This window comes from Aquila chrysaetos, chromosome 15 (assembly GCF_900496995.4).
Source record: "Aquila chrysaetos chrysaetos chromosome 15, bAquChr1.4, whole genome shotgun sequence".
Classification (NCBI taxonomy): Eukaryota; Metazoa; Chordata; class Aves; order Accipitriformes; family Accipitridae; genus Aquila; species Aquila chrysaetos.
In genome coordinates this window covers 1295364-1308801 of record NC_044018.1, presented here as the reverse complement: position 1 = coordinate 1308801, position 13438 = coordinate 1295364, and the positions used below count along the sequence as shown (strand labels likewise).

General features: G+C 63.6%; 1 protein-coding gene across 1 annotated transcript; it reads right to left on the bottom strand.

The window, feature by feature from the left end:
* Positions 1-2946: 2946 nt before the first annotated feature.
* Positions 2947-7600, bottom strand: SCARA3 (scavenger receptor class A member 3). The gene is given in 7 exon segments (XM_030036820.2): positions 2947-3455; positions 3457-3719; positions 4574-5617; positions 6070-6168; positions 6705-6824; positions 6893-6952; positions 7479-7600. Coding segments are annotated over 7 exon segments (1785 nt in total). The 5' UTR covers positions 7501-7600; the 3' UTR covers positions 2947-3278.
* Between the last annotated feature and the right edge of the window lie 5838 nt (positions 7601-13438).

Below are 13438 nucleotides of genomic sequence, written 5' to 3'. Positions count from 1 at the left end.
AGGCAACAGGGAAGCGCTCCTTAACCAACTGAAGAGACCTTAAGTCTCATCAGAGAATTACTGAATTATTGCAGGAGAAAAAAACCTACCCTGCTACACGGGCAAGTCCCAATAATGCATTTAAACTTATTTGATGTGCATCTTCCCTCTGGGTCCTGAGGGTGTGGTGTTGGGACTGGGGAGGGCGAGGGGGTCCAGCCCCTTGTCAGCCCCCAGTTCCTTGCTGGGAGGAAGAGGATGGTGGGCTGCTCGTGTCCTGTCTCGGCTCAGGCCGACCTGAGCCTGGGGTGGCTCCAGCTGATGCCACCCCACACTCTCCCCAGTGTCCCACCTCTTCAGGGACCTGGCGTGCGAGCTGGCTCAGGGTCTGGGGTGGTGGGTAGACCACCCCAGGGCTGATGGGGAAACTGAGGCACGGTGCAGCGGCTGGTTTTCTTCCCCCCTGCCCCCCCCTGAGGCAGGGTAGAAGCCAGGAGTCCGGAGGCCCCCACGGGGCAGAATGGGGGGGGGCGAGGAGCTGGGGGGACCCCGTCTCCGGGACCTCCCTGCTCTCCGCCATCAATGGGCCCTTTCATGGGACGTGGGTGTTGGCCGGGGACCGGCGACCTGAGCCGCCGGCGGCCGCGGCCGCAGCCCTGCAGCTGCGAACTGTTGTGCTTGGCCGCGGCGGCCGTCGATGGGGCGACGTCCCCGGCGCGTCGCCGCAGCACCCTGTGCCTGGATGCCCAGGGTGGAAAGCGCCGGATCTGCGCCGTCCTTCCACGACGCCGTTTAGGACAAGCCCGTCGTCGGGAAGGGCAGGGATGGCGAGAGATTCCCCGCTCCCCTCCGTGCCCGCCCCACCGACTGGCAGCCGCCAAGAATAACCCCCTCGAAGGCGAGCGGTCCCGGCTGCCGTCAGCACTTCCCACCCGGCCCTTCCCCGCCTTCGCTCCTCGTTTATTTATTAATCCTTTTGCTCCCAGCTCTGAAATCCTATCACCCACCCTCACCACCGCCCGGAAAGCGCAGCTCTGGCCTGTTCTGGGGGGGGGAAAACCCTGCCTTTGCACATTTTTTTGCAGGCCCAGCGGAGGAGGCGGCCGCCCATCCACAAACACTGGCACAGCTGCTGCCCAATATTATGCTAAGGCTGCTCCCTGGCCAGATGTTCTCCAACTTTTCCGCAGACGCAGGAGTTTGGGAAGGGGTGAGGAGGTCGGGGTGGGGGTTATAGCATGGCCAGGTCCTACCTAGTTGGGGGAAACTGAGGCACGGAGCGGCGGTGGGCATGGCCAAGGCTCCGGCGCCCGGCTGCGTGCCGGCGGCGGGGGGGGGGGCAGATGCAGCCAGTTCGTTAAGATCTCGCGTATGTGCTGGGTGCTGCAGCAGAGGTGGCCCCCCCGAGCAGCCCCCCCCCCAGTCCAGCCGTGTGCCCGTGGTGTGCTTCCCCTTTGCAGGGTGCCCCCGTCCCATCCTTGCCCCCCCCCCCCCAGCAGACCCTCACTGGGGGGGTTCAGGGCTTTGTCCTGGCCCCCCCCAGAGCCCCAGCAGGATGAACCCAGCCCTGCCCAGCCATTGCTTGGGGGCCCATCAGCTTGTGCCCCATTTGTGTAACAAGTTGTCAGGTCTCTGCTCCCCCCACTGCTCCCTGCTCAGAGCCCCCCCCCCCCACACCGTGCTGCCTTTCCAGCTATAGCAGCTACAAACCAGAGCCGGGGCCGTGTTGGCCCGTGTTAATAACCAGCCCCGGGCTGTTTCTGCGATGAAAACAGGAAAACGCTTTGCCAACAGCAATAAACCGCCTGGCCGGCCGGATCCTGTGCCCCGGGCAGGGCAGGGCACGGGGGTCCCTGAGCTGGGGCACCCGGCAGATGGAGGGGACGGGGACGGTGGGGCTGGCCTGGCTGTTGTCCCCAGCACCATGATGCTCTTGGCACTGCGGCCCCGGCTTGGGTACCTGGGGCCTCCAGTCACCCCCCCCCCCCCGCTCCGGTGGTGTCCCCCCACAGCCAGGTCTCAGGGACCCTGGGTTTGGCTCACGGAGAAGGTGACACCGTTCCCTTCAACCCTGGTGGCCTGTCTCACTGGGCAGCCCGGTTTGGGAAACTGAGGCACAGAGCAGAGTGGCAATTCATCTTCCCCGTGGTGGTGGGGGTCCTGGCTGCGACCCCCGCACCCTCCCAGGCAGGGTCAGCCCAGGGCAGGGCATCCCCAGGGCAGTGGAGGGGGGGAGGAGGTGGGTGGTCCAGTTTGGGGGAGAGCCCAGAGCCCCGTTTCTCACTGCCAAGGGCATGGGGGGGCCCATAGGGGGGGCCTGAAGGGGGGGGAAGCCGGGAAGTGGCTCTGCCGGGGGGTACGGCAGGGGAGTGGGGTCCCCGTCAGAGACCGTGTCTGACATGGCACACATGCACGCTTGCACACGTGTGCGCACATCTATGGACATCCTCTGCATGCGTGCCTGTACGTGTGTGCACATGCCCACAGGTGTACACGCACCCTCACTCATGCACACATGTGCCCATGCACACGCTCATGCACACACGTGCACGTGCACACTCACTCATGCACATTCTCACTCATCCAAACACATGTGCGTGCACGCAGTCATGCACACGTGCACAGGCTCACTCACGCCCACACGTGCTCACTCACACACATGCACACAGTCCTGCACACACCTGCACATGTGTACTCACTCATGCACACGTATGTGCATGCACGCAGTCATGCACACATGTGCACATGTTCACTCATGCACACACGTATATGCGTGCACACTCATGCCCATGCACGCTCACTCCTGCACACATATGCCCATGCATGCTCACTCAAGCACACACGGGTGCAACACGCTTCCCCCCCACCACTTGCACCCCACCACCAGCAGCGGTTTGGCTGTGGGTGCCCCCCCCCCAGCACACCCCCGTCCCCCCACCCCAGTGTCCCCAGTGCAGGAGTCACCTGTCCCCATACAGCTTTATTGTGCCGGGAATACACTGGGGACACACAGCACGGGGTTGGGGGGGGACAGACGGACAGGGGGAAAGGGCACAAACCAGCTGTACCCCGTCCCACGGGGACCCCCCCCACCCCAGAGCCCGGAGCCGGCAGCATCCCTGAGAGCCGGGGACCAGCCCCGGACCCCCGCACCGGGGGGGACCGGGACCCCTTTGCGCCCCCCCCCCCCCATCTTGCGAGGCTCTGCCTCAAACCCCTGTGGGGATGCTCTGGGGGTCCAGGGGGGGGGTGGCGGTGGGGACCCCCCATCCTGGTGCCCTGGGTGGCAGCAGGCTGGGTTACTGTCCTGGGGGGCCGGGGGGGCCCGGCAGCCCCGGGGGTCCTCGCAAACCGGGGTCACCCTTAGGCCCCGTCGGGCCAGCCTGGCCGACAGCCCCGGGGGTCCCGGGGAGTCCCGGTTTGCCCTGCGGTCCGGGGGGTCCCACTGGCCCCGGCACCCCAGCCGGCCCGGGGGGGGCCGGGGTCTCCCTTGGGTCCCCCCTGTCCCCGGGAGCCGGATTGCCCAAAGCTGCCCTTGGTGCCCTTGAGGCCGGGGAAGCCTTTCAAGCCCAGGGGACCCCTTTCACCCTGGGGGCCGGGGGGTCCCGGGGGGCCGGGGGGTCCCTGGGGTCCCGGCGAACCCAGGCTGCCCACGTCGCCCTTCTCTCCTTCGCTTCCCGGGGGGCCCTTGACGCCCACGTCGCCCTTGAGGCCGCGGGGGCCCGGGAGGCCCGGCACACCTGGGGGGGGAGAGGAGGGGGTGAATAGGAAGTATGGGGGGGTAGCACCCCAAAGCGGGGAGAGAGGGAGATGCCCCAGCCCTGGCTAATACCGGGATCAGCCAAGCCTGGCTCATCCCACCCTGCAGCCCTCACTGTGGGCTCCAAGGACAATTGGCATCCCGGGGCAGGGGGGGGGGGCACGGTGCCACCTTGGGGTTCCCCCTAAAACCAGATCCAGGAAAAGGCCCGGCTGATTAATTAGGGCAGCCCTGTAACGATGCAGACGCGGTTGCCATATGGTACCCGGGCTGGGTGGTCTGTGGCGGAGCGGGAAGCTGCCGGGGTGCCCGTGGGCTCCATGGAGCCGGTGGTGGAGCCGGGACAGCCCCGCTGCTCCCCTGGGTGGATGGAGATGTCCCCAGGCCACCCAAACCACTGGGAGAAGCTTTGGGCACCCTCGTCCAGGGGCAGCCATACCCTCTCCACCGGGACCAGCAAGAGTGGTCACTGGCACCGGTGTGCGTGCCAGCTGTGCTAGAAGGACACGGGTCACCTCCCCGCTGTCCCCGTCCCCCCCCAGGCAGGGAGAGCTCTGCAAGCCGAATCCACGCGGCTCCATCCCCAGGACACCCCTGCATCCGTGGGCAAGTGTCTGGGTGTCTTTGTGCACATCTCAGTGCTACCTTGGCCTCAGCAATGGTGGTTTGGGTCCTCCACCGCCTGCCTTGGGTGCAGGATGCTCCCAAAGAGCCCAGATCCCACCATGCTCAGCCACAGAAGAAACAGCCCCCCAAAATTGCCTGCCCAACACTCCTGGCCCCAACCCATGCCCGGGCAGGGCTTAGACTGTAACCTACCAGGATGCACCTCACCTCGTAAGATGGTGATGTTTTTCAGCATCTCCCCATGCCGGACGTCCACCACCTTCATCTCCTCCATGACCATGGACAAGTTGCGGATGTCAAAGTCCAGGCGGGCGCTGAGCAGGCTGTAACGCTCCCGCAACAGGTCCGTGGTGCCCTGGACCAGGCTGAGGGATTTGTTCAGGTAGTAGAGCTCCTCAGCATGGGTGTGGAAGCCCAAGGTACAGGAGAGCCGCACATCATCCAGGTAGCGCAGCATGCTGTGGACGTGGCTGTCGGTGGCGTTGATGTTGGCGAAGATGGTGCTGATCTCAATCTCGTGGGACGTCATGCGACCTTCCAGGGTCTCGAAGCGCTCGGCGGTGCGGTTCTGCGTGTACCTGTTGTGGTAGCGCAAGTCATTCATGTTCTCCTCGTGGTCGTCCAGGAAGGAGGAGATGTTGTCCAGCTGCAGCTGCAGCCCCATCACCTGCAGCACCAGGTCGTGCATGCTCTCCGAATTCTGGCCGACCTGCCGAGCTGCTGCGCCAATGCTGCCTTGGATGCTCTTCACCAGCTCGCTGGTCTTGGAGGAGGTGGCCCGCAGCCCGCCGAAGAGGCGGGTGTAGTTCTGCCACTCGGTGACGATCTTCTGCAGCGTCAGCGTCTCCTCGTCCGTCTTCCTCTGGATGACCTGGATCCAGTCGGAGGTTTGTCCCAGGGTGAAGTTCATCTGCTGCATGGCTGCTCGGACATCGTAGCGCTCCTGGGCCAAGCCCTTGAGAGAGTTGTCCAGCTGGGAGGTGACCACCTGCCAGCCCCCAACCTGGGCCAGGAACTGCCCCAAGCTTTCGTTGACCTGCCGGATGGAGAAGGAGCAGTTGTCCACCTCACTGGTGATCTTGTTGCTGGTGGATGACAGCTGGTTGTGGGTCTGGGAGGTCCGGTCGAGCAGGATTTCTTGAACCAACAGCATCTTCTGGATCTCCTCCAGCTCTCCCTGCAGCTTGGTGATCTCCTGGCTCAGCTGTCCTGTCTCGTGGCAGAGGGAGCAGTTCCCCGAGGTCTTCTCGTCTGAATGAAGGGCAGAGGGGTCTGTTACCCCAACCCATCCCTCGCTGGGCCTGGAGACCCTCCCGCTGAGGACCAGAGAGGAGGAAGGATCCTCACCATGGTCTGTCCTTGCAGACCCTGGAGATGTGCACCACGGAGCCACAGCTGGGACAAGGCTGATGCCACCAGCCTGCACCAGCTCCCCCCCTCATCCTGCTCCAGCCGCCTCTGTGCAGCAAGTTCTCCAAAAAGCCGAACACCGCCAACCCTACCCTCAGGGTCGTGCGGTCATCCCTCCCCAAAATCCTGGGAGATAAGTGGGGGTTTGGTTCTGAGGGAGCCCCAGAACCTGAAAAGTGGAGATGCTTCAGCCCCTGGCTGGCAGCACTGAGCAGCTGAGGTCTGCTCAGCTGGAGGGACATGTGGAGCTGAAGCCTGGGGAAGACGTCCAGGTCCAGGTGCGAGCCACTCACCCAACCCCTGGAGGTCCTCCTGGATGGATATGATCTTCTTCTCGTAATAAGTCTGGGCTGAGCTGATGTCGTTGGAGATGGAGTCGACTTTCTTGAACACTGTGGAGGAAAGGTGGGGAGGTCAGGGGAGGTGGGCAGGCGCCGGGATGTGATCGTCCTCCACACCTTTCCTCCGGGATCATTCCCTGGCGAGGAGGGTGGCCAGGGCTCGAAGAGTCAGGCTGGGTGGCTGGTGGGTGCTGGCTCCGTAGGTTGGGTGTCCCAAGGGGCTTTCAGGTTCGGGGCTTGGCTAAGGTCTACAAAGCATCTCTGGGGGTCCAGCCCCGGGGAGCCCACCGTCCCTCCACTGAGCCTTGGAGGCTGTTTCTTGCCTGTGGAGGTGATGGGGTGGCAACCGCTGGGCTCCGGGGTGGTTCCTGAGGTCCCCATGGGGGTAAAGCCATCCCCTAGTGAGGTGGCATCAAGCACAGCATCCCACGTGCAGGTCAGAGGGAGCTGGATGCTCCTCTCCGGGGCTGGGTGCTGAAGGTGCTTTGGGGGAGCCCCGGTATCCCCGAGGGGCTGCCCCGAGGATGGCAGGAGGGAAGGCAGGAGGGAAGGCAGGAGCCGGACCTCCCAACCCTGCCCGTGCTCACCCAAGGCAGCCAGCACAGTCACGGCCACGATGAGGAGGATGGAGAAGACGTAGAGGACTTTGACAGCCGTCTGGAGGGAGAGGTTCTTCTGGCACCGGCTGCAGCTGGTCCGTGCCCTGCCTGAGTGCAGAGAGGGGAAGGATCAGGCCCTGCCGCACCCCCCTGCCCACCCCGGGGGACATCCTTACCGCTCGGTCGGTAGCTGAAGGTCGGCATCTCCTCTTCCTCTCCTCCCGCTGGCTCGTCTTCTGAAAGCCAACACGGGAGGGACCTGAGCTGCCTGCGCTGCCAGGGCCCTGCCTGCTGCCTGCACTCTCCTGCTCCCAGCCCCGAGGATGCCGGTGGTCCCCGGGGACGAACGCCGAGCCCCGCCGTAACCCGGCGTCCCCGGGGAAAAGCTGAGAAGCCACATGGGACCCATCACTGCCACCCTCAGCTGGGCAAAGCCCGGTGGCACCAGCCCGTTGGGACACGTCCCCGCTCCACCTCCTGCTTCTGCGGGACTTGGCTGCGACCTTTGCGCTCCGAGACCGTAAACTTGGGGAAATTTGGTTGAATTTGGCCAAAAAAAAGTGGATGATGGAGAAGCTGACGGCTCCCGGATCCCAGCCCTGAGGGGCTTTGCGGCTTCCCAGCCCCTTCTCGCAAAAACCATGGCAGCGAAGAAAAACCCACATGCCACCTCAGCCGGCACCCAGCCTGGACCCCCATCGCGGTGGGGGGGCGAGTTGGGGTGCTCCCACAGGGTGGGAAACGCCACGGGCTGGATCTCACCGATGGCTCCGGCACGGGGCATGCGCTCAGCACCGGTACCCGACCCCGAAGGAGCCTGGGGCAGGGGACGGTGCCTCTTTCCGTGGCTCCCCAAAGCTGTACCATGCCCGAGAGCCCCCCGCAGCCCCCCACCAGCCCAGCCACCCCCTGCCCGGGGCCTCCCCCACCTCCTCGCCGGCAGAAGGAGGGTTTCCAGCCGGGGGTGCCGCAGGGGGGCTGCAGGCACGGCCGGAGTGACCGTGGCACCAACATCCCCTGCTTTATAAAGCCCGGCCTCCCCCATGCAAAAGCAGGCGGGGGGGCAGGAGAGGGGCTGCGAGTGGTGGGGGGAGTTCGCTCGGTTGGGGACAGCAGCGATTCCCTCTGTCCTCCCTGGCGTGGCCCTTTGCTTTTTGGCTGCCTCAAATTTTGCTTTTCTGCCCCATGGAGTCAACAAGTGATGGGCTCTGAGCAAGGCGGGGGGGAAGCGCTGCCGCTGGTCTGGGAGCCCTGGAACCTTGCCCCCCCCCAGCCCCTTTTGCTCCCCACAGCGGTGTGGGGTTCCCCAGCTGTGGCCAAAGCCGGCTCAGCCCCCAGCCATGGGGAGATGCTGCCCATGGGGAGCAGGGATGCGGTGGGATTCGGGGGGGTGCATCCACCCCGATGCCGGCTGCCCCCCCAGCTCCGCTACCGGCTCCGGCACAGCCGTCCCCTCCTGTCCCCCGTGCCACCAGCCCCGCTCCTCTCCCCACGGTTCCAACACCCCCCCCCCCAGGGCTGCCCCCCACTCACCTCTCATAGCCCCCGAGCTGGGGGGCGGTGGGTGCAATCCTGCACCGACCCAGGCCTCACCGCCCCGGTTCCCGCATCCACCCCGGCACGTCTTTTCCCGGCGACCGTCAGCGAGCGGCCAGCATGGCCGGGGCTGCTCCCCACCGCCGGCCCCCCGCTCCCAAAAAACTTCCTGGGGAGCCTTCAGAAGCAATCTCGGTGGCGGAGCATCCCCATGGCTGACCGCTCGCCCATGGCCTCTGCCCACGCGGGATGGGGAAACGGGTGACGGGTGACGGCAGAGCCCAGTTGGGCTGGACGCCGGCCACCGAAAGGCGAGGCGCTGGGATATGTGCTGGAGAAGAAAGGCTGGTCCCGCGCCCGCCCTCCTTCCCTCCAGCCCTAATGACTAACAAATGTCCGACCGAAGTCGTGCCGTGCTGTGCTGTGCCGTGCCGGCCTCGCTCAGCCGTATTTGGGGGGGGGGCCTGGGGTCTGGGGAAGGGGTGCTGGTCTGGGGAGGGGGTTCTTGTCCAAGGGCAGCGGGGCTCGGGAGTTTTGCTTCGGGAGATGGGGGGGGCTGGGATCAGGATTGGGGGTTTGGGTACCTGTATCTGGGTCAGGGATATGGGGTGATGGGTCTGGGGCCTGGGGTATGGCCCCTGGATCTGGGGCAGGGATACGGGGACATGGGTCTGGGGTCCTGCTTTGGGCCCCTGGATCTGGGTCAAGGACGTGAGGAGATGGGTTTGGGGTCCTGGGTATGGCCCTTGGATCTGGGGCAGGGACACGGGGAGATGTGGTGCTGGGTCTGGGGTCCGGGGTATGGCCCCTGGATCTGGGTCAGGGATAGGGGGTGCTGTAGTTTGGGGTCTGGGGTCCTGCTCTGGGCCCCTGGCTCTGGGTCGGAGACACAGGGTGCTGTGGTTTGGGGTCTGGGGTCCTGGCTGGGACCCAGGGTGCTGTGGTTTGGCTCCTGACTTCTGTTTTGGAGCGGTGGTCCCTGTTCAGAGACATGGGATGGGGGTCCCGTGGGGGTCAGGGATGTTTGGGGGTTCCTTGCTGAGACCCCCCTCCCCACCAAGGCTTTTGTGTCGGGCTGCTGCTGCCCTCTGCTGAGACCCAGCCGGGCTCCCAGGCAGCCTTCCTCCCCACACGGCCTCCCTCCTCCTCCAAGGTTCCCCCGGCCACCTCTGGGACATCACGGGGGGGGGGTCTTCAGCTGGCCAAACCTCTGCCACTCCTGCAGCAGCCCCCTGCTTGCTCCAGCCCCGGCCTGCCCTTCTCGTCTGGGTTATATTAGTCGATTTTCTATAATATTCCCCATACCAGCACCTGCCTCCCCCCTCCTCACTCAGACGTGGCTCCTGGACATTGCCATCTTGTGTTTTCAGGTCCTGGAGCCTCCTCCTCGCCCCCCTGGCCATTTCTAGGAGCATTTTTGGGGTCTCTCTGCTGCTTCCCCAGACTTTCCCCACCACGTTGTACCAGAGAACACGCCAGCGCTTATCATGATAATTTTTTAATCACCAGAGCCCCACAAGTGATGCTCTTGCAGCGATTGTGTCCTCTGACGGCCCAGCCCATGGCATCTTTTTGGGGTTCACGAGGTGGCTGCCGGAGGATGCTCGCTGACAGCCGAGGTCTTCTTCCCACCATCCTCATCCTCGGCAGCTGCAGTTTGCTGCTCTTCCTCAGCCCATTCAGGCCGTCCCTGATGACTCATGGCCGGTGGAGCCGATCCAGAGATGTCCAACTCAGTCCATGCCGCCTTCCTTTGGCTGCAGCTATTTTAACCGCCGCCTTGCTACGGGATTTACCAGCCGGCTAAATGCTGGTGCTAAATCAGCGGCGGGGTTGCTCTCTTGCATCCGTGCTGACTCAGCGTTTGGGCTGCCGTCTCGCCACAGAAGCAGTAAATATACTTCTGCTGGGGTGGCAGATGGGTCCCTGCCACAAGTCCCTCGGCTACTAGCCCCTGGGCTACCTGCCGTGCCCTGGATCCTGCCATCGAGTGCAGCTCGTCGTTTGGGGGTCCCCAAGTGAGCCCACAGCACATCGGGGTGGCTGCCCCACACCAGCTCCCATTAAACAGCCGAGAGCCTCCCACCTTGCTGCTCCTCTGGCTTCAACCAGCTTATGGACCAGAGCTTGGGGTTCCCGGGGTCTGTGCACCCACAGCGCTCGTGGTCGCCCTCCACCACCTTCATCATTTGGTTTACCGGTTGGACTTGATGATCTTAAGGGTCTTTTCCAACCTAACTGATTCTATGATTTCTATGATTTTAAGTAGCAGAGGGGCTTGGAGAGCTACAACCTGGGAGCCATCAGGAGAGATGGAGAACGCTATGGACCCACAACCCTTTGAAGACCATGAGGAGCATCAAGAGATCATCTGAAGGTCACTAATGGGGGTTGAGACTCAGGTGTTGGACACCGGTGGCTCCTCTCTCCTCCTCCACCGCTCCCAAAGGCTGCTGAGCCTTGAGAAGTGATTCACTGGTGTTGTGGGTGAACCCCCCCCGTAGGCAGAGGAATGTGAGAAGCAGAAAAGGCCTTGACACTGTGCAAGCATTGTGATAACTAAAGCATGCCTCTCTTATCAACACTTCTCAGCCCAAATACAAACCGCAAGCTGCTATGAAGAATTTAACTCTATCCCGGCCAAACCCAGTACAGAAAGGAAGAGGAAAAACAAGAAAACCTGTGGGTCAAGGTAAAGATTGTTTAATAAATGAAGGAGAAGTGGAAAAAGAGGGAAAGAAAATACAAAAACCAAAGCAAGTGACGCCATCACTCACCATCTCCCACGGTCCCAAGCAAAAACTGGCCCAGCTCCCCCAAGCCCCCCTGGACTGGGGGTGGCAACACCATCCCAGTGCTCCCAGCACTGTTGGTGCCACAGCCGGAGAGCTCAGCACCGTGCTGGATGCTATGAAGAAAACCAACTCCATCCCAGTCAAAACCGGTATACCCAGCAAGTCTTCCCTCCCCATCCTCGAACACCGTTAGCAAGAAGAGGTTGCGCATTCCTCAGTCCTGCCTAAAAGCTCCCTAGTCCTGCCTAAAAGCTCCCCCAGTCCTGCCTAAAAGCCCCCCAGTAAGCCCAGTACACCCATTTTCTCCCCACACCACGATACACAACCCACAGAGACAGCAATCTCATGGGCTACGGCTATGGAGCATCCCCCTCCAAGCAGCCCCTCAGCAGCACGACTTGGGTCCGGTGCCTGTAGAGGACCCTGTCCTCCTGCAGCCGGCGGAGCTGCGGGAGGATATTGCCCTGGGGACAGATGTCCTCCTCACATCCCCTCCGCATCTCCAACGGGAAGCCAAAAATAATTTGGTAAGGGCTCAGCACCGCTTTCCGTGCCTGTATGGATCTGATCCCCGTCAGGATCAAGGGGAGCATCTTCACCCACTCCTTGCCGGCCCCCCGGGCCAGCCGCTGCAGGGTTGCCGTGGCTGACGCCGCCTGGCCGGACTGCAGGATGTCCCACGGGATCTCCATGTCGGATGCCGCCTTCACGACGGCATGTCGGAGGATGCGCGGCACGTTCGGCAAACAGATGGCACGAGGCGTCCCGTACCGTGTAAAAAGCTCCCCGTAGAGCACCTCGGCCATCTCCTCCGCGGTCGCCTCCTGCAACGGGAAGGCTTCCACCCACCCCGAAAACTCATCCTCCACCACCAAGAGGGAGCGGTGCCCCTCCTTGGTCTCGGGGAGACCACTGATGTAGCCCAGCTGGAGCTGCGACCACGGCCCCTCTGCCCGCTGGGCCAGCACTCTGTCCGCTCCGTCCCTGCCTGCGGCACATTTCAGGCAGTTCTGCACCCAGCGGGCCACCTCCCTGCCGTCACCTTCCCAGCCCGCAACCTGCCGTACCCTTGCCAGGGTCCTCTCCACCCCCTCGTGCAACCAGCTGTGACACTGGGCGATTATTTCTTGCTTCTCGTGCTTCGAAGGCTCCCAGATTTGCCGGCTGCCCACGGCCCTGCCAGCCATCGCCCTGGCCCTCCTGCCCACTTTCTGGCTCCACTCCCACTGCTTCGGGTCCTCGCATCCGTCCCAGCCCACGTACCTGATGTGCAGCATCCCTGGGTTGGCGTGGACCCACTGCAGGATGCTCGACCACAAACCCTGGCTGGAGCGCGCCCACGGCTCCCACTCCCACTCCTCGATCTGGCTTTGCAACCTTTCCACCAAGGACCAGCAGCTGGTGTACAAACAGAGGGGTGAGGGGTACTGGTGATGGCGCAGGAGCTCCCTGAGAGCCACCAGCTCCGCGCCCAACACCGAGCTGCCCTCGGCCACCCCGAGCAGCCACTGCTCTTCCAGGTTGGCCGCAGCAAAGCCGATGGAGCAAACTTTCTTGCTGGCCATGAACCACACGTTGGCCTTGGAGAAGTGGGAGGGCAGCTGCTGTAGGGGGGGAGCGGTGGGGACCAGGCTGCCGGGGGGGTGTCCCCTCTTCGGCTGGGTTCCCCTTGCCGTCACCCCCTTCTTCACCAGCAGCAGAGTCCACTGCACCAGGTGCGGGTTCGTCCCGCTGGACCCCAACGGGTCGCCCCGTAGGAGATACTTCCAAGGGGAATGGGGCATCTGGATAAGGATGGGGGCCGGCCCTACGAGGGTCTCGAATGCCTGCACGGCCCAGATCGCGGCCAGGCACTCCTTCTCCTGCGGCACGTAGGAGACCTCACGGTCCTTCAGGATGCGGGAGCTGTGTCCCACCGGGACCAGCCGTCCCCTTTCATCTTCCTGCAGCAAGGCAGCCCCTACCGCCTCTTTGCCGATCATTAACCTGATAACAAAGGGCTTGGACTTATCTGGGAAGCGCAGGGCGGGTGCAGCCAGGACGGCGTATTTCAGGTTGTTCAACGCCTCCTCCTGCTCCGGTCCCCATTCCCAGCTGGTCTGCTCCGTGGTGAGGCGGTGGAGCGGCCAGGCCAGCTCCCAGTAGCCGGCGATGTGATCCTGCAAGGAGCCAAACTGGCCGAGCAGCGAGCGGAGGCTGTGGACATCCCGCGGGCAGGGTAATCTGCTGATGGCCTCCAGCTTGCTGTCCTGAATCTCTCGCCCCTCGGCCCCGATGGTCATCCCCAGGTAGTGCACCTTGGGCTGGACGAGCTGCGCCTTCTCAAACTTGGCTTTAAAGCCCGTTTCTTGGATCAGCTTCAGGACTCTCCTCGTTCGGGCTTTGGTCGTC